Source organism: Ilyonectria robusta (assembly GCF_021365365.1).
Source record: "Ilyonectria robusta strain PMI_751 chromosome Unknown BGZ61scaffold_5, whole genome shotgun sequence".
NCBI classification, from domain to species: domain Eukaryota; kingdom Fungi; phylum Ascomycota; class Sordariomycetes; order Hypocreales; family Nectriaceae; genus Ilyonectria; species Ilyonectria robusta.
Genome location: NW_025764439.1, coordinates 1,741,935 through 1,767,820, shown reverse-complemented (window position 1 = coordinate 1,767,820; position 25,886 = coordinate 1,741,935). Strand labels below are relative to the sequence as shown.

The following is a 25,886-nucleotide window of genomic DNA, read 5'->3' as shown; positions in this document are numbered from 1 at the left end:
CATTCGTCGTAATGCATTTTTGAACCGGGTAGAATAAAGAGTCAAACTTCCGAGGCGTCAGTCCTTGTGTCCCGCAACGAAGAGTTGCCTCATCCTCCTAACCGCCATGAGTTCTATGCTCTGCATCAACGACGGCTCCTTTGGACCAGGCGTCCAAGGATGCCGTGGCGACTTTGACTTTACGCAGAAGTTTGAGCGCATCTTCTTTTCTATCATTCCGGCCTCTGTGTTTGTCGCCGCGGCTGTTGCTCGTGTGGCTGTGTTGTCCCAAAGGTCCCGCATTGTTAACGGCCGAGTCCTCCAATATCTGAAGCTGGTGAGTGTCTGACTATCTAAGGTTGAGGGGTAAGTGGAAATGGACTAACATAGTAATCTTCCTTTTAGGGCACAATTGCGGTCTATTCCATCATTCAACTTACCCTACTGACCCTCTTCATCACGGGAGCACCTGGTGTGGTACACGGCCTCTCAGTCGCTGGGGCTGCTCTAGTGTTTGCTGCGTCCCTATCCACTATAGCCCTTTCCTCTCTAGAACATTCAAGGGCCCGGAGACCGTCAACACTGCTCAACATCTACATTCTGCTGACGTTGATTTTCGACATTGTACAAGCCCGGACTGCATGGCTCATCATAGCGGGTTGGCATCAGACCATCCTAGCGCGCCTCTTCACCTCGTCAATCGCGGTAAAAGTAATCATCTTGTGTCTCGAGGCCATCCCCAAGACAAAGTGGATTCACTGGAACGCTGCCGAGCACAGCCCGGAGGAGTCGAGCAGTGTCTTCAGCCTCGGCGTGTACTACTGGCTGAACAGGTTATTCCTGCGCGGATATCGAGATGTCTTGAACATTGATGACCTTTTTCCCCTAGATGAGGGGATGTCGTCCAAAAAGCTTTACGAAAAGCTCGCCCCCAAACTTCGGATTCACCAATATCGAAACGAACCCAAGTTCGGCCTGTGCAAAGACTTGTGTAGGGCGCTGGCCGGCCCGTTTCTCGCCCCCATCGCCCCTCGAATCGCACTTATTGGCTTCAAGTTCTGCCAGCCATTCTTCATCAATTCCATACTTGTGTACTTGCAGACTCCTCATGGTCCGGATACCGAAAAGCTTGGCTATGGACTCATCGCCGCTAGCTTTCTCATATACGTCGGCATTGCACTCTCGTCCGCCTGGTACACCTATTACAACCAAAAGGCGACCTACATGATTAGGGGATGTTTTGCAGCTGCAATCTACCGAAAAACTACGCAGACAAAATTGACTGCTGCGGATGACTCTGCCGCGGTGACCCTCATGAGCACCGACATTGAACGGGTCCTCAAGGGGGCGTCCACTATCCACGAGATGTGGGCTGGCGCAGCTGAAGTAGGGATCGGATGCTGGCTGCTGGAGAAGCAACTCGGGACCGCCTTCGTGTCGCCGATCATCATCATATTTGCCTGTGCTGGTGTTCTGGGATGGGTATTGACATTTGTCGGCAAGAAGCAGGGCGAGTGGATGGCCAAGATTCAAAACCGAGTCGGGCTAACCTCGAATGCCATCTCCAACATGAAGTTGTACAAGATCTCGGGTGTCACTGGCCCAGTGGCCGAGCTAATACAGAGTCTGCGTGTTGGTGAGATCAAGATGGGCAACCAATTCCGATGGCTGGTGATTCTCGCTGCAGCTTTGGGCTTCTCGCCGATCTGCCTCTCGCCCGTCATTACATTCGCTGTCACCTCGGAGACTCTTCAAGTGGAAACGCTATTCACGTCACTGTCATACATTACTCTTCTTACCGCTCCGCTCGTTTTCGTGTTCCAAAGCCTCCCGTCAATCTTTGCGGCGGTGACCTGCACTCAACGAATTCAAAAGTTTCTTGCAGATGAGCCACGAATCGATTTTAGGAAGAAATATGATGCATCTTCCCCAGAGTCAGACCCCGAGAAGGGCGGCTCGGCTGAAGGAAGTGTTGCACCCTCAGCATTCACAATTGATAACGGCAGCTTTGGATGGGGCGGGGAGAAGATGACACTGAACCAAATCAACACATCCATCCCAGCTAATCAGCTCACCTTGGTCATCGGTCAAGTCGCCTCTGGAAAGTCGACGTTTTGCAAGGTGCTACTTGGAGAAGTCCCTGTATCTTCAGGAACGGTGACCGTATTCTTCCCACAGTCTCAGATTGGATACTGCGAACAGACGCCGTTTCTCTACAACGCGTCGTTCAAAGAAAACATAATTGGCCACTGCGAGTTTGACCAGAAAAAGTACGACGAAATTATCGATGCGACTCTGCTAAGCACAGATGTCGCTCTCCTCCCAGATGGACACGATACCAAAATTGGCACCAATGGCATCATGTTGAGCGGCGGGCAGAAGCAGCGAGTCTCTGTTGCGCGAGCTCTGTATTCAGAGTCAGATATCATGGTTTTTGACGACGTACTCAGCGGACTTGACAACGACACAGAGGCTGAGCTGTTTAACCGCGTCTTTGGGTCGAACGGCATCACTCGTCGACGAAACGCGACAGTCGTGATTTGCACCCACTCTATACGGCACTTGCCCACTGCGAATCATATCATTGCACTCGACACCGATGGCACTGTTATTGAGCAGGGCACGTTCCAAGACTTGAAGCGTAATAACAAGTATGTCCAAAGTCTCGGGGTAAAGCAAGGCGACGAGACTCCTCGGAGCGAAACCGAGAGACCGAAAGAACAGCAAGCTGAGATCGTGCCGAAGCCGACATCAAATGGGATCAAGGCTGCCTTGGATGACAAGGCAAGGCAGTTGGGCGACTGGTCTATCTACGGCCACTACTTCCGAAGTGTTGGCTTCCAGCCAGTCTCCATTCTCGTCTTCAGTGCCGTGATGTACGGCGCGTTGGGTAACTTCTCCACGGTCTGGATCAAATTTTGGGCCGAAGATTCGTTTGACAGACCTATCGCTTTCTACATCGGAATCTACGGCCTCCTTCGAGTCTTGGCCGTCGTGTGTATTATTCTCAACGCCATCTCAACTCTCATCCTCATGATTACATATTCCGGAACGGTTCTCCACAAGCGGGCCATCACCACTGTCGTCACAGCGCCATTGAGATTTTTCGCAACGACGGATTCTGGCATCGTGACGAACCTGTTTTCGCAGGATATGACCCTTCTGGATAGCGAACTTCCGATGGCGCTTACAAATTTCACGATTGACATGGCGGACTGTACTGGCATGGCGTTTGTTATTGCCGCCGCGTCGCCGTATCTTGCTACCGGGTATCCCGTGTTATTTGCTGTTCTCTTCTTTGTGCAAAAGTTCTACCTGCGGACATCCCGACAAATCCGTCTTCTTGACTTAGAATGCAAGAGTCCACTATAGTAAGTTATCGCTCCTATGCTAAATGTCGAGGGTGGGCTAACATGAAGACAGCACCCACTTCCTTGATACTATCAAGGGCGTTGCTACCATCCGTGCCTTTGGCTGGGAGAATCTCGACATCGAGCAGAACAACGAACTCTTGGACACGTCCCAACGCCCAGCCTACTTGCTTGCTATGATCCAGCAATGGCTATTGACGACTCTTTATCTCATTGTCGCCGGCATGGCCGTCCTTATTGTTTCACTAGCCACGCAACTCGAAGTCAACACCGGGCTTACAGGTGCATCTCTGGTGACATTGCTCACCTTCAGTGAGTCGGTATCGAACCTGATCCGAGCTTACACGATGCTTGAGACTTCACTCGGCGCGGTTAGCCGTCTGCGCACATTTAGCGAGACGGTCAAGCCGGAAGATCAACCTGGCGAAGATATTGAACCTCCACAGGAGTGGCCGCAAGGGGGGCGGATTGACATCAACGACGTCTCTGCATCCTACGAACCTGAGTTAGAAAGCGAGAACGGAGTAGTGGCCTCGCCATATAATCTTGTCATCCGCAATCTCACATTGAGCATTCTTCCGAGACAAAAGGTGGCTATTTGTGGTAGGACAGGAAGCGGAAAATCGACCTTGATCCTGCTTCTGCTTCGCCTGCTCGACCCCCTCCAATCTTGCAGTAGAAACATGGAAATAGACGGCACCCTCCTCAACCGCATTGATCGAGCTACACTCCGCAAACGCATTATTGCTATTCCGCAGGATGCGGTGTTCCTTCCTGACGGCAGTACTGTCAAGTCTAATATTGACCCTCACGAAATAGCAACTCCACAAGAGTGTCTTGATGCCCTTGCGGCTGTTCAACTTGCCAGCTTTGTTGAAGACCGCGGCGGCCTGGAATCCGGTATGAACGCTGATGATCTCAGCGCTGGACAGAAGCAATTATTCAGCCTTGGAAGAGCGATCTTGCGACGGCGCATCCGTGACAGACTCACGAACCGCGAGAAGAGTAGTGGTGTGCTGCTGCTGGACGAGGTAAGCAGCAGTGTTGACAAAGTGACGGACCGGGCAATGCAGGAGATCATTCGCGAGGAGTTTGAGAATTACACTATAGTGATGGTGTCACACAGGCTGGAGATGGTCATGGACTTTTTCGACCGCGTTGTCGTCCTTGATAAGGGGGCTATGGTGGAATCGGGGAGCCCGCGGGAGCTGATCGAGACTCCGGGAAGTCGGTTTGGTGAGTTGTGGGCAATCGAGAACCGTGACACAGAGAGCGAGTAGATTGAAATGCGCTGTTTAATGAATGCTACGATTTTTTCCATCAAACGTGGGACCAAATTGAATCACCGAGCGCTCAACGTGTGCATCAGGGGGAAGTTGACTATTAATTGGCGTTATCGCAACTCAAGGATGCGAAAATGATTATCAATTTAGGATTATATGCCTAATATATAGTACGAGCCTTTAGTATTTTAATACTACGGATATCAACTTTTGTCTATTGTCATTACTGTGCCTTCTCAGTCATGTAAGGCCATTGTCGTGTGCCTGTTACAGGCAAATTATCGTCGGTTGAAGTTCAGGAAGCGGCTCTGTTGAGATGAATTAGTAAACGATATTGACACTGGATGAGAAGAGAGAACTTACAGCCAGGAGCAGGATGATCAAGTTGCTGCCTACAAAGGCGCAGAAGATACCCAGATCTCTCCAGCGGTTGTCAAACGACAGGTTGAAGGCGGCGTAGAACTCGTCGCCGACCTTGTACGCGCAATACTCGCAGTCCTGCGTGGTATTGCTAGCCAAGTAGCCGGAACCACCACGCTCGAAGAAGGGCTGCATGTACTCGCCGCAGTTCATGCCCTCGGGAGCAGTAAAGACGTTGTACTCGCTGGGCTTGCACACAACGGGCAGCTCGTGCAGCGCGGTCGTAACCATGCCGCCGATGAGGCGGGTGAAGGGATCGAGCTGGTAGAGCCACGCGCGCCAGAAGCCGGGCATCTGGGGGGGAGCGATGGTGACACCGCAGAAGAGAGCGAAGTTGATGATGATGAAGGGATCAAACTGGGCCGAGATGAAGGGCGAGGGAGTGATCGAAGCAAGGCCTTGGCCTAGCGTGACGGCAAAGATCTCAGTGATGAGAACCATGAAGAACTGGTAGCCGGCGCGCGAAGAATCGGTCTGGAAACCAGGCATGAAGTACAGCGGGAGGTAAAAGGCAACGGCGCAAAGAATCGAATAAGGCATCTCGGCGGCGATGATGGAGAAAACGAAGGTGAAAGGCGAGTACATCTTGGACGAAGCCTCGCGGAAGAAGAGAGCTCGCTTGATGTGGAACATGACCTCGACTTGGGTGATAATCAGAGCCGGAAGCACCGTGACTTGGAAGATGACGAAGACCTTGTACTGAAGCGAGGCTCGAGAATCATCCAGGTTGAGATAAGTAAGACCAGTGATGAGGGCGACAGCGACGTGAGCGAAGACACGGGTGAAGAGGTAGTTGGGCGAGCGCCAGAAGGATCGGAACATGCGTCTGGACACAACCTTGAGCTGATGACCGAAAGGAGAGGCGTACTCCATCTCCGAATCGGCATTCAAGTTAGCACCAGCCGCCTTCCTCTCGGCCTTCATCTGCGTGATGGCCGCCTTGGCAGCAGCGAGCTCAGGGCTCTCGTCCCAGATATCCGCCCAGTCTCGATCACCAACACGAGGAGCACTACCAGCGCCCACAGCCTCGAGCATGTATTCGGCGACGTTCTCAGTAGCGGGAGTCTCGGCGCCGTGTCGTGCAAGATAGTCTCGGAGGACACAGGCATCCTTGCCGATGTCACCAAAGTAGACGGTGCGGCCACCACGCTGGAGAAGCAGAAGGCGGTCGAAGTTCTCGAACAGCGCGGCGTTGGGCTGGTGGATGGTGCAGAGAATGGCCTGGCCGGAAGCAGCCAGCTTCTTGAGGAATCGGACAATGTTGAAGGCGCTCTGGCTGTCGAGGCCGGAGGTAGGCTCGTCCAGGAACAACAAGAGCTCAGGCTTCGCCGCCAGCTCGACACCGATAGTCACACGCTTGCGCTGTTCGACGGAAAGACCAAACTCAGGAGAACCAATGATGGCATCCGCGAATCCCTCCATTTCGAGCAGAGAGATAATCTCCTCGACGTAGGCGTGGCGTTCGGACATGGGGACGTGGAAGGGCTGGCGCAGCTCGGCGGAAAATCGGAGGGCCTCTCGGACGGTCTGGGTAGGTTCGTGCAGATCAAGCTGCTCAGCATACGAGGTGGAACGCTGGAACTGCTTGCCGGGTTTGGCGCTGTCGACGAGAATATCACCATGGATGACACCAATGTTCTTTCGGGCGGCCAGGACATCGAGGAGGGTGGTCTTTCCAGCACCGGAAGCACCCATCAGGGCGGTCAGCTCACCAGGACGGACGTATCCAAAGACGTTGTTCAACAGACGACGAGTACCACCGGGGACGGGGACATCGTAGTTGAGGTCCTCCCAGGTAAGAATGGCCTCTGACTCAATCTTGAGATCCGAACCGGTCTCGTTGGACTTATCCTTGCGCTTGGCGTCTCGCTTCTCAATAAGAGCTTCGTTGAGGGCCTTCCTCTCCTTGTTGGGCTTGGAAAAGATCTTGGCCGAGTTGCCACCCATTCCGTACTTGATAAACTCGCCCAGGACGACGTTGAGGATCAGGAAGAAGATGATGAGAGACATGATGATGCCCCAGTTGCGCCAGAGGTCGCCGGGGAAGTACGAGAAACCTTCAGAGATATAATCAGAGCCCCTGATGAAGGTGGTGCCACCGGTCGAGCCAGCAAGAGTGCAAACCTGATGGTTGATGTCGTCGTAGCCAGGACCGGAGGGGATGAGCGAATCGGCAGTGCAGGTCATGTCAATGCGGCTGAACTCGTTCTGCATCATCGCGCTGAAGGCCAAACCAAGCACATTGACCCAGTAGATCCAACGCAGCCAGACCTTCTCGGACTGGTACTGGATCAGGTAACCGGATGTGGTGACAAAGAGCGTGATAACAACGACGGCGAACTTGATGGCGTAGTCGAAATCGGGGCTGATGCATCCGATGATTCGGAAGAAGAGGGTCATGGCAATGTTCCCGGAGAGAATCATTAGGTAGAAGGTGAAGAACGCACCCGCCTCCCGGACCAAGCCACTCATGAAGTATACAATGATGGAGAAGACGAGAATCTGACTCGCAGCAAACGCCTGATCGACAATGATCTGGGCAATCCACAAGGCAGAGGGTCGATGGAACGCGTAGGCCTTGTGCTTGTTGACAATCGCGCGGCCAGTCATGGTCCCCGCAAGTTCAGAGAAGGCCTGGAAAGCGTTGAACAGGAGGGCGATGAAGAGCAGACCGCCCTTGCTGAAGGCGCTGGCCGACGTCTTTCCGAGGTTGAGGAACAGAGTGCCGAGGACAATGGCGATGATGATGCTGCGGAGCCAGGCGAGGGTGAGGTTGAAGCGATCCTGGAGCTTGAGGATGAACTGGCGCTTCATCAGGGCGTAGACCTGCAGGTGGAAGCCGACCTGGTACACCGACTTCTTGGATGATCCGCGCTTGCTCTCCTTGACGGCGGCCTGGAAGTCGTCGTGCTTCTCCTGCTCGAGCTGCAGGCTGGCCTTGTACTCGGCCATCTCCGCATCCAGAGCCTTCTGCGCAGGCGAGGCCTTGAAGGCCTCGAGCAGCGATTCGGGGCTGTGAGGCGCATTCTCCGCCGAGCGGCCGTCGACATACTCGCGCTCGAACTCGTCAGTGCAAGCGGTCAAGTAATCCGCAGAAGTCATTCGCGGCCGGGGAGCGAAGCCCAGGCCCTCGAAGTAGGCGCGGGCGCTCTGGGCCGGGCCGAAGAAGACCTGCTTGCCCTCGTCGATGAGCATGACCTTGTCGAAGAGGCTGTAGATGTTCTCGGAGGCCTGGTACAGGGAGACGAAGGTGGTGGTCTTGTACAGGTTGGTCTGGACGCGCAGAGACTTGGCGAAGTCCAGGGCGGTGCTGGCGTCGAGGCCGCGGGTGCTGTTGTCCCAGGACAGAATGCAGGCGTTGGTGATCATGCCCTCGGCGATGGAGACACGCTTGCGCTCACCACCAGAAATACCTCGGACGAAGTGGTCTCCGACAACCGTCGTGCGCGTGTGCTCAATGTTGAACATCTTGAGCAGCGTGGTGATGACGCTCTGCTTGAATTCCTCCTTGGACATGCCGCCAGGTCGCTTGGCGGGCATCTTGGTGTCGAGCGCAAAGCCGAGCGTCTGCTCAACCGTCAGCGTGGGGTGGTGGATGTCGTCCTCGGCGTTGTAGACGGCCTCGCCTCGGTACTGGTCGAACTCCTTGGCGTTCCACGGTCCGTAAAGGACCTCTCCAGTGACGCCCGTGTAGCCATATCGCTGGTTGGCGATGGTCTTGAGGAAGGTGGTGCAGCCGGAACCGGGCTTTCCCAGGACGAGCACCATCTCGCCGGGCTTGCAAACACCGCGGAAGTTGTCGAGAAGAGTCGCCTGCGTGGGCTTGGGACCTAGACCAACGAGGCCGAGAACGGGAGAGATGATATCGAAGAAGTTGACGAAGGCGTCCGGGAAAGTCTGGACGTAGTTGGTCATGCCACCGATGCCCCTGACGGTCAAACCATCCCAGTAGGCGCCGATATGCTTGGAGCGGATTCCAGCCTCTCGCTCAGCATCCAGGTTTCCTCGCAGGGCCGCCTCAAGATCGAAGAGCGAGGCCTCGTCGGAGCCATCAGCAGCACCGTCCTTTTCAGGGTCCATGCTCTTTCGGGTCTTCTGACGACTTGCTCGAGAGACACCGGTAAACTCCCTCTGGAGTTCGGCGAACTCAGCCTCAGCCTGCTCGATGGAAATACCGCCCTGGCGGACAGCGGATCCGCGTCGCTCAATGCCGGGGCCATCGACGGTAGAGCTAGAGTCCTGGGAAGCTCGATACGTAGGCTCAATCTCCTCGGCACGGTGGCCGGAGGCAATAGCCTCCTCGGCCTTTTCGAGAGCCCTCTCAGCCATCGAATACTATGGTGTCGGGTTCAAGCAGCACAATGGCAATGAATTGTGATATCGTAAACAGTGCTCGGGATCGAGACTGTGTTGGGAGCCCAAGGTCACCCACCGCGGAATCGGGTTAACTAGTGGAGACTACTGAATAAGACCCAGATTGATGATTGGGAAGACTCTATTGACATACAGGGACCTGTATTCAAAATGGGAGAAAGAACAGGGAAAGGGAATGAATTGACCAGGCTGGGTCTTGAACAGAACAAACAAGGAAGCAAATCGGCCGGGACGAAAGTCGGTGATGGCACCGTGTTTATTAAAGACACCAAGCTCCAAGCCATCTGTACCGGGGAAAAATATGACATAGGTTGGGGACTAGGGCCCTCTTCGCACAACGGCCGTCATCTTCCATTACCAATCAAGGGCTCAAAGTCGGAGCTTAGGCTTAAGGCCGTGGGATGGGGATAGGGATGGGGATGGGGATGAAAGCAGTCTACGACGTACCTGGGCATGACTCCACCGGCAAACAAAGGGCCAACGGCACCAGTAACGGCAACGGCGTGAATCACAGGCTTCACGCAACCGCGGTTTTGCCATCCGGCACGGACGAGCAGGATACATGCCTAGTTACAAGCAAAGCACCCGAGGGCGGGGTCCTGGACAAGCCCGCCGTCGAATTGTGAAGCTGAAAATTTGTCAGGGGGTGGGGCGAAAGGAGAGATTTCGAGTCATCCGGCAAAGGGCCAAGATGAAGAGGGTGGTGTCGACGAGACCGATTGGCTCGGGGAGTGCCCAAGGCGGGAGCTTAAAGGTGCCAGGCCCTAGATGGATGGCCGGGGGCGAGGAATTGCCAGTTCCGCCATGGTTTGCCAATCCGCCATGTTGGGGCGTGTGTTGTTGGCGTGGCCATGTGTGTGGAGCAGCGTGTGGAGCGAGCCGAGATTTCGTGTTAGACATTCCAGGCGGAGACTTGAGACTGAGACGGCCTGTCGGATCCGCGACTGGGAGTAAAGGAGTGTTGCCTTGAGTCGAGGTGAACCACCAAGTACAACGCTGCTGAGTGACGATAGTGGCGATAGTGACGATGCAGGGTGGTAACATGCCCACGTTGTCGGCGATGCTGCATCTGTCAACAACACTGCTACCCATAACCGTCGAAAATATCCCGTGGTTACACCTGAAACTAGGTCGGACCGCACACGGTAGTGGTATTAGTGATGTCGAGATGGGCGGAGGAGCACCGGCGAGGCTAGTTACTGATGAGGCCGGTTGCAGGGATGTCAACGGCGCCCTGAAGCCCAATCTCAGAGTGTGGAGTCAGTCAGACAGACAACCTTACCGGGTCTGGGTAAACCTCGCACATTGCGCACAGCAGCATGTACAAAGTACGGTACGCAGCACGCGTGGACCGTCGCATCGGAGATGGGTGACTGTGATGGATGACGTGGGGATCTCTCATCTTCACGGTAAGTAAGAAACGGTCCTGGCGCAAGTTTGATTTCGGGATGATGACCAGAGATGGCCCGTTCGCCACTAGACTATTCTCGTATAACCATCATCGCCCATCATGTCGACTCATAATGCGTCAGGGAGAGAGAGGCGAAAACTCTCCGAGCACAGCAAACACTCACTCTCCAGTGCATCAAACAGGCTGTGATTGATTGACAGGCAGACGGCCAGCTCCGCAACCCACTCCAGCGCGTATTCCTTCCGAAAATTAGAACAAAATGCTTGCGTCGGACTCGGCACTAGCAAATGGGTCTGCAGATGGAATCCCCGCAAGCGCAAGGCAATAAACAGGGAGTGCCGTCCCAAGAATTTCTGAAAGTTCCACGCCCGTGCAGCGATTGTGCAGGCAGCTCAGCTTGGTCCGTGCAGCTTCCTCTATTCGGCAGAGATGATGGCGATATTCCGAGGCAGCGAGGCAGCTTGGGATTCATTCCTTCACCGTACCGCCAGGAAAGACGTTGAATCGGAGGCCACCCGCAAACGACTGCGGAACGTGCCGAATACAGACAGGGGCTGCCCTGGACTCTGATTTGATCGCTTTTGCGTAGGTGCTACTTACTGGTCGTATAGCATGTACATAAGGCTGCGGAGTTCCGCAATGGGAAGAACAAAGAGATTGTCCATCCATGCATGTCCATGTTTTCGCCAGCTGGACAGGCGGTCTGCACCAACTACGAGGGCAAATTGCCAAGCCGTGAACCGACAGGCATGGCATCCATCATGTGTCTCACACCTCTGTTCAGCCGTCTGGTCTCAGATCCGTCCGTTCTTCGGCCGATTTGTGTCGAGTCGGCCGGATTATTCATCTGGATTTATCATCAATTCACACATTTTCGTCCGCTCATCGACACTCATTCCAAGCGGCGTCTTGTGTAGGGTTAGATGTCCCATGTAAAGAGTCTCGCCCTTATCTGGAGCCAACAACAATGGAACGCTATCGACCACCCCTTGCCTGATTTCCCCAGAAACGAGGAGGAGGGTGCGTCACCTCTCAATTGAGGCACCCATCCCCCTCCATGTTGGGCTCCTCTGTACAGCCAGAGTACGTACATAGCAATTAGTTACAGCAGACCGGTGAGGCACTGGTGTACACACTACCGCACGTGGACGCCGGCAGATGTTGGATTAACGAGCGTGACTGACTTTGCTATCTCTGACTGGCCCAAACTATCCCGGTCATCACTAACACACACATGCAAGTTTTCAACCTAGGGTCGCCTGTACCCAATAATGCCATGCACCCACCAAGACAGGGAAAAAAACACCAAGCCGAATCCTCCATCCATCCACTGTAACAACTTGCCTGACCTTATCATCGACCATCGCTCGCTTCGGGGAGCTGCCACCACTTCCCGAACCGAGACCCGGCCCCACCTCCGGCTCCGGTCCGCACCCACCAAGCAAGGCGCTCCGTCCGTCAGTCCGTCCTCCCCATTCAATCACTCATCCCGGAACGGCGAGTCGGGCTGACCACGGACCTCCGGCGCGCCGCCGCCTGCTTCATCGAGTCCCCGTTGGCCGTCCCGTTGGCCGGCATCTCCTGCGCCGCCGCCGCGAGCGCGCTCTGGTTGGACCACAGCGCCATGCCGTTGAAGATGAGGTCCTCGCGCGTCGCCACCTGCGGGAACAGCACCGCCGCGATGGTCGCCTTGGGGCCCTTGTGGCCCTTGGGCGACGACACGGCCGCGCCGCCGTTCTGGTCGTACTCGTCGTACTTGCTCGGCGGCTGCACCTCGTTCATGTCCGGCGCCTCGGCCGTGATCAGGTCCCGCGAGCGCTGCACGTCGGCCCACAGCGTCAGCGCCTCGCGGAACAGCGTCGGCACCGCGTTGTAGAAGCCGGCCTGCTTGAAGGCGACGACGAGCGGGTGCAGCGTGCTGCGCACCTCGTTGCTCGCCTTGCGCACAATGTCCTCTTGGACGCGCGCCACCTCCTCGGCGTCCGTCATGGACCGGAGGATCTGGCACCGGTAGACGGTTCGCCGCCGTTCGTCATCTCCAAATATGTGGAGCAGAGTCGATGCTGCTGCTCGGAGATCGCTGGGTAGGTAGAACGGCACGAAAATCTGAGACGTCATGATTGCGGCAATGACGGCTTCGGCAACCGCACACCGCATCTGGGCAGCAGGCCTGGTCGTCAGGGTCGTAAGGGGGATCTTGGGGAATTGGGCCTTGAGATCCTGGATCTCGCTTGCAGAGTCCTAAGCCGGACAGTCAGTACAAAGGGTTGAAGCGGGTGGTGTAGGGATAATACTCACTGCGGCTCCATCTGGGTCGTTGAAGTACTCAACCACAAAAGCATGGCACTTCTTTGACAACGCTTTGAGGTCAAGGCCACTATGCTTTAATTAGCCAAGCTCGCAAAGGCAGAAATGGAAAACCTACAGAGTCCGCAGACCGTCAGAGCCGTAGTCGTGCAAAAGGTCCTCCCCAAGGTCGCCTTGCGCCAGCATCAACTTGGTCTTGCACGCATCCCGCTCCGCGATGCTCGTCTGCATCCGCGAGCGATGGATCTCGCACTCGGCATTCATCTCCTTGATCTCGGCGGATTGGCTCTTTGCGTTGGTCTCGGCGGCTTTCAGCTGCTGCTTGAGCTTCCCAACCTCGGCGGCCTTGCTCTTCTGCGACTGCTCCGACGCCTCGAGCTTCTCCTTCATCTGCACAACCTCCTTCTCCATCGTCTCCACCGCGGCCTTGTTCGACTCGTACGTCTTGTACTTTTGCTCGAACTCGCCAAACAGTGTCTCTGTCTTGGAGATGGCCTGGGCTTTGTGGTCAGTGAACTCGCGCAGTACCTTTTCGTTCAGCTCGCGCAGTCGCTGGTTGTCGGCATTCTTGGCTTCGAGCTCAAGCTCAAGCGCCCGTCTCCCTTCGACTGTTTTTTCGTAGTCCTGGATCGCGTCGACATCTTTGGCCACTTCCTTGGCCAAAGCTAGCATTTGCCATAGCTTGGACTGCTTGTTGGATGTCTTTTCGGAACCATGGTTGCCATTTGCCGCTTTGGCCCTAGGAGAGCCAATCTTTGGTTCCGCCATGATCCAACTGAGAGGATAAGGCACAGTAGGAGTGATGATCAAAAGTCAATTCCTGCTCTGCGATTGCCCATTTTAAAGTGCTTCGCTTTCACCGGTCCCCCCAAGAACCGGGGAAGGCGATACAAGAGCCTCAAGTCACCCCGGTCTCGGCTTAAGTGCCAACTCATCACCACACCACGCCTCTAACATTCCCAGCCTGTCATCGCCCTCGATTCACCCTCCATCATGCCGGTATCCCTCCCCACTCCCTCAGCCCCCAAACGGGTTATGCCCAATACCACTCACAAATTCAGGCTGGGTATCTGTTGGCTACACAACACGCGGGGTAAGCCCAATCATCGTCCATGCAAGTCATACGCTACCTAGTGTGGTTGCCTTGTTTTCACCCAGAGCCTCAATTGGAACAAAGTAAGGCTGTAGGAACCCTGCCCAGAGTGCGCCATGACAACACATTGCGAGGGACTTGGCCTGGAGGAGACTCCCCGGTGCTCACTTTCGGACGAGTGGCTCTTCTCGCCCTGAACAAAACGCAGGGCTGTTGCCTTACTCGTATGATAAGACTCAATGCATGTTGAAAGTCAGTCGCCTCACCGGCAGGCCTCAGTCATACCACCGATGTCTTGTCGAGCGGGCGCCTATCACCTGCTCTCATCGATCAAACTAGACTTATCGAAGAGGTACAGCTCGACAGATTCCGGCTCCGCGCCAAGAACAGGCAATTGTAGCACCTGCTTATGCAGTGTCTCCCAGCCCTCCTTCTCCATCAACTCGAACAATTCTCGCTCGGAGGCGTGACGCGGCTTGGTAGCCAGGAAGACTTTGGTGGTAAACGGCTCGCCAGGGACTTGCTTCAGATTAGACGAATGGATGGCGGATAGGGTCTCGACCAACGCGGGAAGCATATCGACGTTGTAAGTGCAGTCGCTGAGCATAACCAGATCCCAAGCACGCGACCCAGCTTCCCTCCCGAATTGACCCTGCCTGCCATCCTCCCAGTCCAGGTTCTCGTACAGCATGCGAACCTGCGGCTCTTCGGACTCTGAGGCCTGGGGGCTGAGACGTGCAATGTTCGATCGAGCCCGAGCCTCCGCCTCTTGGAGATCGGTCAAGAGAATCGTACATTGTCCTTGAGAAAGCTTAGGATAGACCGCTCCCAGCCCAACTCCCAAGATCCCAACCCCGCAGCCCAATTCCAAGACATTGATTTCCTTCCGACTGCCGAACAAGCCACCCAGCGCTCTCATGCATGGGTGCTTACTGGACTCGTTCTCAGGTGCTGTGTCGATCCCCGCAATGGCGCAGAGCGCTACCACACCGGCATCCCAAACGTGGCGCGCGATGCTCTCCCCGATCTCCTCCTCCACCTCGACGTAGCCGAAGCCAGTCGCTGAGTCGCTGACCTGAAGCCTCCGCATAGACACCTCTGTATCCCTGCCGGATAGATTCAGCGAAATCCACGCCGGCATCACCGCCCCCATCCTGGTCGCTTCCTTCCGGTACCTCGGCTTCTCCGACGCGATTGCTAAGATCTTGGCCGCCCCGTCTGCATGTTGAGACGGCTCCGATGCTCGGACACAAAGCTGAATCCTAACGCCTGCTTGGACAGCTCTCTCAAAGGCAACCGGAAGTTCGAGAGTAGGCTTTGCTACGCGCATACCCGGTTCCCAGTAGAGTCGTCCTGGGTCTGAGAGGAGCCATGTCGACGTGCCTGTGGAGGAGGAGGCTGAGGCAGTGACCTGCAGGTCAAGGAACTTCTGTGGGTAAAGGAACGAGTCCCCTAGATCTGTCGTGATTGTAAACAGAAGCTGTATCTGAAGCCTATTGCCTCTGCCAGGCGCCACCTTGGGAGCTCGAAGAAACCGAACGTAGTGCATGGTCCGGTGATGCTGAGCGGATCTGGATTTGTTGTGTGACGATGTGAGACAATGAGGCAGTCTAAGCAGGCACCTATATCTGCTCGACGATAAACAGGCTCCGCTTTTGTCAGTGATAGTCAGTGCTCGAGTGCAAAGAACCTCCGTCGCTATAGGCCCCTGAGAGACAGGTTGACGGTTGGGCACCTCTTTGAGAAATTATTTTGGCTACGACAAGATTGCTTAGTCATCGCACGATAATGTTAGCGGTGGTGTCTACCGTATTGAACATGCACAATGACTCTACTTCACCAAAGACTACCAGACAACAAAGCCGTTACGGTAAAATACCCGACCTATTTTCGGCATTGGTTGATGTTGAAATCCACAACATTATCAAGAGCCTCCTCCGTTCCAGACTAGAACCAATCCTTTTTCATATTGCTACAGCAACAAACAAGTCTCGTCAAATACACTGGAACATATTGCTGAATGGATCTTGAAGACCCCCCTGTAGTATTATTTAATGTACGCATTTAGGATCTCGTAGGTGGTGCCATGTAAGTGTCCAAATGATGGCGTTGGCAGAAATTTTTAACATCCGTACGCAACTAACTCGACCTGGTCAACCTCCCCGACCTCATAGGAAGTAAAGGATCAGTCAATCAAAGCCAATACGATCCGAAGGATTCCTAAACTCAATTAATAGACACTGGATTTTTTGAAGTGAAGAACTGCATGATCAGTAATGACTCGAGTTCTCAAACAGACCACGACCTTGAAACGACCTCGGCCTTACTAGAGTTCGCAGCATTTCCTCGACGCACCTTGCTTCAGAACTCCCACAACATGAATCCTGCCAGTCTAGCAGTAACGATCTTTAAAATACAGAATTGAATTTCGGGAATGTCTAAAAGCTCAATGTCAAGGGAGGAGGTAGGGCATTGATGGCGTGAGCCCCTTGAAGTGTAACTATAATATAAAGGTTTAGGGGGTAGTTTAGTTGTTGGTAGGACTGGTTCTTAGGCTTATGTGTTCTTATAATTATTTTATGGATTTTATTGATTTTATTTAACAATAAACTCAAGCCTAAGGATATATCCTTCAGTCATATATGGGGTATCGATTTGTTGTGTGAATTCCACCAGATCCTCCTGTCAACTAAGTATATACAGACATCATCAGAACCTCCTCCTCAATATCCCTCCATGGGTTCCCTTGGGTTCTTATGTCAATTCTTTGGCTGCGAGTTGACCAACACCTTATCATTCATCAGCTGCATAGTCCATGCAGTACCACACAAGCGGTTAATAAATGCCCTTTCTGCCGGAGAAAGTATACGCCTTCAGCATTTCCGAACTAGAGCCTTCAGACAGCCTAGCTCTGCAGGAACCCAGAGTCGTAAAGCTATATCTAGACCCGCCAGCTCCCGAATTGTATAACATCCAAAGACAATTAACTCTCGCCGGGTTGGTCGATTCGGACTTCTTTAACATCTTTGAGTCCGGACTTTTGAGCTGCAATTTGCAATTTCGGGATGAGGGTTGTGTTACTTAGGGTTAAGTAATCTAGATCGAAATTAAAGCAATGAGTATAGCAATGATTGGGAGAGACTACATCAGTCTGTAGTGTGAGACGGAAAGATATCTTCGATTGGTGTAGTAGTTGGTGTAGTAGTTGGTTGAGTGGTTGTTTGAGGTGTGTGTAAGGATGTAAGGATGACTAGAATGCAAGAGGTGAGGCCTGCAGAGCTTTTATTCTGATCAGGATTTTGCCTTTTCCAAGATCTAACTTTTCCAAGATGCAGCTGTTACTGCAGCCTATTGAGGTATTGGGAAAGATAACCAGTTAGACTAGAAACCTTAATCTGTCTGAGTAAACTGTTAACCTTTGAATAGACTGGGTATATAGTCTGTATTGTTAATACTATTGTTGATGTTTTTTTTTACTGTTAAGCTTCTAGTCCCCCCTCTGGGTATGTGGGTACTAGAGCACCCTAACCTCTTGATACAGACATCTCTCAGCCCTGTACAATAGATCCAAGTCGGATTTCATCAGCCGGAAGAAGTTGTTAGTCAACGAAGAATATATGGATAAATCGGCTAAGGTTGGGCAGGAGCCTTCCAATGAATACATGCTCAGATGTTCGTCCATTCAGTCATAGAGAATTGTTTCTTTTCATCCTGTCCCTGTGAAATGTATCGGGCTCCATAACTACCCACGCGGGAGAGCCTGCTTCAAGCAAAATAGTTCGGGGTGAGATTTAGTGGCAAGAATATCCTTCTCGGTTGCAGAAAAAGCCACTTACTCTTGGCGCGCCTACACATGAGAGTTTTTCCCGATGTCAGTTTCCAAAGGCACTTCAGATATCTCTCGTATATTTGGTCTTGATGGGACCCATCCCGGCCCGATAGATCAAGGCTGCGAGAGCGACCCAAGAATACAGGTAAATTATTATGACAGTGGCGAGTCGAAGTCAAGGTTTCTCCTTCACAACTAAGTGATCCCCGTACACTATATCATTGAAAAATTTGACGCGGACCTTTGTTTCCATTAGTTTCGCTCGGGCAGTTACATAGCAAGCCAGTTTCTCAAATTGCACAAGGCACTGGCAAGTTGACGCTGATAAGTTAAAGGCTAGATGGCATAGCACCAAGAACTCGAAACAAAGTTGCCGAATAGTACATCAACCCTGAGGGAGAGGTACTATGTTGGCGAAGTGGGGTGGGGGAATCTGTCATTTAATCCACGCACCCTTAGCGTCAGTGAAACTTATGACTCTTCATCAACAAATCTTCATCCTGAAGCATTAGTCCAACCAACAAAGTCATTTAGCATTCCACACTACAACTTCAGCATGCCTTCCTGTTCTTTACCAGTACCATCGACGGCCGTGGAACAGGCGCGCGCTAGTCTACGCACCAAGTCATGGTTCGGCTTCGACCTCGACGACACACTGCACGAGTTCCGTTCTGCCAGTCGCGCGGCAACTACACATTGTTTAAGTGTAATCGCCAATGAAAACCCCAGTGTCTCACTAGGAGCTCTTCAGACTCGTTATCGAGAGGTTCTCATGCAAGGAACCTCAAACGCCTTTGTTGACGGGAAAACATCTCACGATTACCGCCGAGAGCGTTTCTCTGCGACACTGGATCATTTTGGGTTGAGTCACGGATTGATCAACGAGCTTCTCGCTTCTTATGAACGGGTACTTGTAGAAAATTTGACTCTGAAGCCTGGAGCAGAGTCACTGCTCAGGGCAATCAAGTCCTCTGGCAGGAAGATAGCAGTGATCACAGAAGGACCACAGGATGCCCAAGAACGAGCGTTGAGAGACTTGGGAATCGCCGAGCACGTGGACTTCCTCGCGACGACAAACCATTTCGGCGTTTCCAAGACGACAGGGCTCTTCCAGAAGGTCCTAGATCATCTAGCCATTCAACCCCAGGAGGTTATCTACGTCGGGGATTCTATGGAGCGGGACATCGTGCCTGCAGCTGCGGATGGGATCTATGCCATTCATTTAGATGAGAAGCAGTCTTCCAAGCTCATACTGGAGCCCATCACTGTTAATTCTCTGCTGGTATTGGAGGATTTATTGTCACCATTTAGTGAAGCTTGAGAATACAAGTTATCAGTCCACGAGTCAAGGTTGTCAAACTGTCACTATGCTACGTAATTAATTTTATGGTCTGGAATTATTGGACCGGGTATGTGAATTATTGCATGAACAGTTCAGTCATATCCAGTGAGCGTCTGCTACTCCAGTGGGATGGATACAGACAGTGGCCCAAACCCAATTGCTTTGAAAAGAAAATATGTTGATATAAAAATAAAGAAATATGCTTATACTTGTTTTATTTCATTTCACGATTCTCATTTTATAATACTTGGTGACAATTTCTACTCATGAGGACTTTTATCACTGAAGCCTCACCTGGTACCCGCCGCTCCGCACTATTCTCCCGCACCTCGGTTTAGTCCAACATAGCTGCATCCCGCCGCACAAACCTTTGGGTTCGTGGAAACCCGTCCCGGTCGGACCGTCCCGGCAGTGACACGGTGCAATCCCGGATTCACTTCGACTCCCGGCTCAAATGCAAAGTTTTCTCCTTGCAGGCGATTGTGCCGCCATCCCTGTCCCCGAGTAACCCTGGAATGGGATGGTTGGGAATTGACACCCATCCCATGGGTCAAGAGACCAGGTCGTAGGATTGCAACACGCTGCGGGACTTGCTTTCCATCGGTCAGTGCGATGACGAGCCCTTGTCCTGGAACCGAGGTTGCTATTCGGCACAGACACGCAGGGCACGATGCTTTTTCTCTCTCGGCGACAGGGTCGTTCCAACAGACGCCCTGGTCGCACAGTGCTGGCGAGTGTTGGCCATAGGGTCACCGTTACGTCGTCTCGTACTAAGAATATCTCGTCCTTCGTAACTCACACGCCGACGATAAATCCCACCATCCACACACAGTCTTACATACTTTGTCCTGCCCCCCGGCCTCTGCTCAACCCGCATGCCGTCGCTGCACACGCAGTTCGAGCTGAGCGACACGACAAACCGCTGACGTTATCCAGACCGGTCCGGAAACAGCGGGAAGGGTGGGCGGGGAGGAATATGATATGCTGCGCTCGCACGCAAGCGCAGACGAATCGAGCTGGGTTACATGCGAAATGGACAAGTACCCTGAATGAAATACGGCCACGCTGCACGGTCAGCAAGCGGAAGGATGGCTGCGCAGATGGCTGGGGGGCGTGGAAATATTGGGTGCATGTAACACCCAAAATAAGAACCTGGGCGCTTTTGAACTGCCACACACACGGGCACTGTGACAGTTCTGTATGCGATGGCTTCCAGCCCACGTTGAGACGCGCCGACGACGCAGTCGCTTTCTCGGCACTTGGACGGGGGCGTTCGTCTGTGCCCGCCGGACTCGGTCCATCACGAGTCAGCGTATGCACAATCAATCAATCGCCTTGCGTGGTCTTCCCCTCATTGTGCGTCCGCCCGCGTTCCATTCCCACCTCCACGCTGCACCATCACGGGCATCGCCGCGGGACGTTCCCGGCCATTTAAGCGCCCAACGAACAACAACCCAACCAGGACACGTTGGGGGACCACCCTCCCGGTCCGACAGGACACCTGCCTACGGAGTGAGGCGCACGCGCAAATCACACATCCGGCGTGTTTCTCCATGTGCCATCACATCGTCGACATCAGGAGGGGATTAGGCTTCGTTTACGGCGTACCGCTGCAAACGAGACACCTGATGGTGTTCTGGGAAACACGACACTGCGGCGTCTTTGTGGTACCACCCAGCGGGCCAGCTTCTCATCACATGTGTTGAATCGCCGTGGCATGCCACAAAGACAAACAATGGGACGGGCCGAACAGGGAGAAATACCTGCCTTGTCCACTCGACGAGGGCGCAGGCTCGTACTCACCCAGGCAAGGGGTGAAAGAGCAATCAGTCGCCTCGACCCCTGCCATACTGTCAAAGCTTTAGTGCATTGTCCCGCTCTCTCCCTGCGTACGGGTAGCTAGCTGCCTTGCGGCTCTCACCTTGGCTCACCGAGATGGCGCCCGTCGGCAAGTCTAGACCTGCGGGTGATTCTGGCCCCCAAACTCCCCAACCACCCTCACGCACGTGGGAAGGGGGTCGCGAACACACATGTTCAGCTTCCCATACTGACCTCCGATGATTGGCGTCCTAGGCGCTTACTCGAGACACCCTCCAGGGTTATCATCATCGATCACGGCACTTCGTGCGTGCGGGTGTGTGTGTGATTGTGCAAGTATCGCAACCTTCACCCCGCGATTCTCCCCAACCTCCTCGAGAAACACCACGGCACTTACACCAAGCCCAACGCCGAAAACCCCCCTCCCAACGCGTCACATGGGGGGAGATTAGCCTCCGCCAGCGCGAGGAGAAACAGGCTCAGCCCGCTGTGCTACTGTTTCGTCCGTCCATGTTGCGTGCCACCGCGATGGCTTGATGCTGGATAGTGCGAGACAAATCGGGCGACCAGCGGGTCCGGCGGCGCTGCAGGGCGAAGGAAAAGGAAAGCAAAAACGCAGGTTAGCCAAAACATCGGCAGGCTGCGCTTGGTGTCTCGGCTCTTGCACAGCTAAGTGCGCCACGATGGTCAACTGAGCTCAAGTAAGATTCGAGACCGGAACGAAAATTCCCGTCGTTGAGCGGTGGCTGGCGTTTTACAAGACATGGCGGCAGTCTCGGCCCGCCAGATGGCGTAAGTATCAACCAGATCTTTGCTCAGCCCATCATCTGGAACGCAGGCGAGAGTCTATCTTGACCATCATGGCTGCGCCTACCGGAGCTCGGTCAATACTTCGTAGACGCGATGCAATCCAGTAAGAAAACGCTCTGACAAATGGCCGACGGATATTCGGCGTCACCAGCCCACTCTCTCCGCCCATCGCAATATGCATGTAATCATCCAATCCTCACAGTTTCGCCACCAGTGCCGAACGACATGCATCAGTGGAGAGCAGCCCATTGACGACCAGCCCACAAAGCTGCAGAGCTCTGGATACCAACTCCACAAATCGTGTCCAAATGTCGGGGAATGAAACGGCCGTTCCCTGACGATCGCTTCCACCTCAATGTTGATCGTTGGCCTGTTCGTGCGAACGGCCCCTCTTCCAGGATTTTGCCATGTTCAAAGACCCCAGTCCCCACGCCCGACCAAGACGTCATCGTCCAGTCATCTCCGCAATTGATTACTACGTAGTACATCACATCCAAACGAGGAACACCCTGTCTCCAACAAAAAAACTGGTAAAAGACTTGGGCAGTTTCATGTTCATTAATCTGGCATTTTTTGCGACCTGTAGCCTATCCGCTGTCTCGAACAAACACAAGCCGCCCCTCTCTCATGCATGACACGCCTCGTCAGGGGTGCCCGTCCATGACCTCATCCTCACAGGTGATCGTCCCCTAGCCTACGTTCAAAGCGTGCCTCACTAGATGCGCCCAATACCAGCCCCGCCAAACGGGAACGAGAGGGGCGTTGATTAGGTTCGAGCCGGGGTAATCAATTGGCGAATCTAGACGCCGTCAGAGGAGTCTAGATTCAAGATGAGGTCAAAGGTGAACGATTCAACACGTCACACCGCAACTCACAGGCAAAGACACAGACGATTTTGCTAATCTAGTTTTGAATTCGAGAACAAATAACCTCTCTGAGATGGTATAGCTAACTGCCTAAATCAAACCCCAACGCCTCCTCCATGCTCAAGCGCATGTTCCAATATTCCTAGCTAAACGTGAGGTTCCAAGTGTAAGTAAAAGACGAGACCTCCAATGTTCCATATTACCGCGTAGTAATTTCGTTCCACCATCTAAGTGCCAATCACTTTTAATATCCCAGGCGCTGTGCCAAAAATCAAAGACCTAACCGAAAATAGAACAAGAAATAGAAATCACGATGTCCATCCATCATCCAGCTCTATCGCATCCACTGTGTTCGTCGTCGTTGCTTCACTTTCCAACCGCTCGCGACCTTCCAAACGGAAAAACATTGTGGGTATCTTGAGATAAGGAAAAAACCCCTTTGGTCGATGCCCCTCCTCCGCGCGCGCGTTTGCTTTGCTGGTAGTACAGGTCGCCCCTTAGTTCTTGGTCGTGGAACACAAGAAACCGCTCTCTCCAGGGGCGAGGTAGTGACGTTAAAGATAAGGAAATCCATGTGGCGTATAATCCAAACGGAGATCCGGAAAAAATGAGGTAGTGTACAGTCTCTGTGGGCCGTTCCAATCCAGGGGGTTTGGGTTCTTCTGCTGGCCGGTTCAAAGGCTCCTCGGGTATGTAGAGAACAAGAAAAAAAACAGAAACAAGTCCAGGTAGATCCATGGGCAGTCCGCTTATTTGGTGGGGTTCCTGAGAATCTCCTCGCAGTTGGCGTCGAACCGGAGGTTAAAGAGGCGGACGTTGGTCATAAACTTCTCCGTCTTGGCCAACTCTCGGTCTCGGCCAAAGAGGGTCTCGACGAATTCGACTCCGGCATTCTTGCCGAGTCCAGACTGCTTTCTCTTAGCAGCCTTGAGCATGGGGGCCTCGCAGGACTTGAGAAGGCTCCGAAGCTTCTCGGTGAGGCGCTCGCCGCCCTCGATAAACTCCTCGACCAGGTCACGGTTCTCTGCACTGCGAACTCGTCCAACGATCTCGTCAGCACGCTTCACTTTGCCGGCAAGCTGGATGAGTAGGAGCCAAAGCTCGCCGGCCATGTCAGAGATGGGAGTGGCCGGGCCCTGGTAGTAAACGGTCCAGTCGTAGATCCACTTGCCAAGGCTGTTGGCGTCGAACACACTGCCTAGAAGCAGAATGGGCTCCTCGGTGGGGTCCCAGTTCTTAAGTGAGTATCCGGCAGGAATCCGGTGCTTCCGGGCATCGGCGTCGGTAGCCTTTGGTGAGGGAGGGGGAGGCTTTGCGCGCTGTGTGCTGACGGGTCGGACGGTTTGGGGCCGGGGAGGAGGGACGGCGGTAGAGGAGCGGCGGGTGTGAGAGAAACTGGTGGGAGGGCGTTGAGGTGTCTGGTGCACAGGTGGCTGCTGCTCTCGGGCGTAGAACTCGTCATAGAAGGCGGCGGTCTGGGCACCCTGCAGGTAGGCGTCGAAATTAGTGTACCATCCCCCATCAAAGTCTCGAGTGTAGAGCGAGGATCTGCGCTCGTGGTTGTGGTGCTTGGACCGGGACAGTGCAGGAAGCACGTAGGTGTGACCCAGAGCCTCGATAATCTCGTCCTCGTCGGATTCTCCATAGGGGGTGGAAGTCCGGACATAGGTAAACGAGGAACGGCGATCACGCTTAGAGCGTGGAGATGACCAGGAAGGCCTGCGAGACGAAAAATGTTTGAGACTCACATCTGCCGTACTATACTGCCCGTTGCTGTTGTAGCGGGGGGAATCCTTGGGAGGCCGAGGGCTGAAGTCGCCGCCCGTCTGGGAGTAGCTGTTGAAGCGTGAATGAGCCGCGCGGGTCGCGGGGCGTCGTGGTGTGGTCTCAGCCCAGGTGGGCCGAGGCGAAGGGGTGGGAGTTGCGGACGACATCCTTGCGTAAACGCTGTCGTAGTCGTGGATCGGAGTCGATCCTGGTGTTCGTGGTGAAGGGTAACTCATGATCCTGTGCTCTTGCGATGCCCAACTGACATCCGTGTCAATGAAGTGAAAACAACCGCTCTCCTCCAGACTCCGGTTGGTGTTGGTGGTGAGTGTGCCGTATGATGGTGTGTTTTTATAGATTTTGAGGGTGTTGTTTTGGAGTGTAGTGTTCGTGAAACGCTGCGGTCAAAGGCTTGTTCTTGAGTGCGCAGTCAACTTTGTGTTCAGATGCGCTGGGAAGAGGCGTCTGGGAGGAGGTGATCGGATTCAGCCCGTCACCTCGGTATGTAGTCGGAAGGGAAAGGGTTAGAAAAATGTTGTGGTGTGGCGAACATGACCGATCTGTATTATATCTTTCCTCCTCGGAAGTTGTCGAGGCCAGGTCCTGTGGAACGTGGTCGTGGTGACGAGAAGATGCTGGACGCTTTGACTAAGCTCCAGCGGATCAGTTGTTGAATGAGTGATGACGTCGGCACTGGCGTGCTGGCGAAGTTGGTAATTGTTGTAGTGAAATTTTGTGATTGGCAAGCGCCAAGATACTGGAAGAGAAAGAGGAGAGGAGGTTGGAAGCGGGCGTGTGTGGAAGCTATATATTATTCCTTCCGGATGGCAGATTGTGGGTGGAAACGTCGGGCTGGGCCAGGGGCGTGGGAGAGAGTGAAAAATGTGGGAATCGAGTGAAGGAGGGCGCGGCCGGCATGCGACAGGGGGGCAATGCAGGTGCAGGGATAGGGGTTGCAGGGGTAACGCTAGGTGGTCTGGGTGGTAGGGTAGGGATAAGGGGAAGGGGTGCTCGAACCTGCTCCTTCTTTCTCGGTGCTTGGCGCCTGAGGACGAGCAAGGCAGGCAGTGAACAGGCAGTGACTCTTTGTCCCGCCGTGCAAAAGGTACGTACCCGCCACACGATGACTCGTCGCGGGGTGCGATTAGCAGAGCTTAGTCACTTCCGTAGAAGCTTCGGGGGGCGCAGGTGCACGGTGCGGCTGAATTTCGCGCCG

At 53.8% G+C, this 25,886-nt stretch overlaps 8 protein-coding genes across 8 annotated transcripts; 4 read left to right on the top strand and 4 right to left on the bottom strand.

Annotated features, from left to right (window-relative positions):
• Window positions 1–106: 106 nt before the first annotated feature.
• On the top strand, window positions 107–4,630 carry BGZ61DRAFT_345746 (P-loop containing nucleoside triphosphate hydrolase protein; the record flags this gene model as incomplete). The annotated part of the gene is made up of 4 exons (XM_046239819.1): window positions 107–320; window positions 446–2,809; window positions 2,963–3,350; window positions 3,403–4,630. The coding sequence occupies 4 exons, from the start codon at window positions 107–109 to the stop codon at window positions 4,628–4,630; spliced, it is 4,194 nt and encodes a 1,397-aa protein (XP_046107788.1).
• Window positions 4,631–4,911: 281 nt separating this feature from the next.
• Window positions 4,912–9,382, bottom strand: BGZ61DRAFT_345897 (ABC-2 type transporter-domain-containing protein; the record flags this gene model as incomplete). The annotated part of the gene is made up of 2 exons (XM_046239832.1): window positions 4,912–4,941; window positions 4,997–9,382. 2 exons carry the CDS (start codon window positions 9,380–9,382, stop codon window positions 4,912–4,914), a joined length of 4,416 nt encoding a protein of 1,471 aa, XP_046107787.1.
• An 849-nt stretch (window positions 9,383–10,231) lies between these two features.
• BGZ61DRAFT_569496 (uncharacterized protein) lies at window positions 10,232–11,091 on the top strand (the record flags this gene model as incomplete). The annotated part of the gene is made up of 3 exons (XM_046256030.1): window positions 10,232–10,280; window positions 10,441–10,836; window positions 11,039–11,091. The coding sequence occupies 3 exons, from the start codon at window positions 10,232–10,234 to the stop codon at window positions 11,089–11,091; spliced, it is 498 nt and encodes a 165-aa protein (XP_046107786.1).
• Window positions 11,092–12,314: 1,223 nt separating this feature from the next.
• BGZ61DRAFT_491966 (uncharacterized protein) lies at window positions 12,315–13,913 on the bottom strand (the record flags this gene model as incomplete). Its single annotated transcript, XM_046250483.1, has 3 exons — window positions 12,315–13,079; window positions 13,137–13,215; window positions 13,264–13,913. 3 exons carry the CDS (start codon window positions 13,911–13,913, stop codon window positions 12,315–12,317), a joined length of 1,494 nt encoding a protein of 497 aa, XP_046107785.1.
• Window positions 13,914–14,519: 606 nt separating this feature from the next.
• BGZ61DRAFT_187070 (putative methyltransferase-domain-containing protein) lies at window positions 14,520–15,951 on the bottom strand. Its single transcript, XM_046237762.1, has one exon. It carries the CDS (start codon window positions 15,785–15,787, stop codon window positions 14,552–14,554), a length of 1,236 nt encoding a protein of 411 aa, XP_046107784.1. The 5' UTR covers window positions 15,788–15,951; the 3' UTR covers window positions 14,520–14,551.
• A 2,601-nt stretch (window positions 15,952–18,552) lies between these two features.
• Window positions 18,553–19,608, top strand: BGZ61DRAFT_446952 (HAD-like domain-containing protein). Its single transcript, XM_046245268.1, has one exon. The coding sequence runs from the start codon at window positions 18,624–18,626 to the stop codon at window positions 19,386–19,388; it is 765 nt and encodes a 254-aa protein (XP_046107783.1). The 5' UTR covers window positions 18,553–18,623; the 3' UTR covers window positions 19,389–19,608.
• Window positions 19,609–19,617: 9 nt separating this feature from the next.
• On the top strand, window positions 19,618–20,893 carry BGZ61DRAFT_446951 (uncharacterized protein). The gene has a single exon (XM_046245267.1). It carries the CDS (start codon window positions 20,080–20,082, stop codon window positions 20,842–20,844), a length of 765 nt encoding a protein of 254 aa, XP_046107782.1. The 5' UTR covers window positions 19,618–20,079; the 3' UTR covers window positions 20,845–20,893.
• Window positions 20,894–23,652: 2,759 nt separating this feature from the next.
• Window positions 23,653–24,906, bottom strand: BGZ61DRAFT_475322 (uncharacterized protein; the record flags this gene model as incomplete). The annotated part of the gene is made up of 1 exon (XM_046248677.1): window positions 23,653–24,906. One exon carries the CDS (start codon window positions 24,904–24,906, stop codon window positions 23,653–23,655), a length of 1,254 nt encoding a protein of 417 aa, XP_046107781.1.
• Window positions 24,907–25,886: the final 980 nt, after the last annotated feature.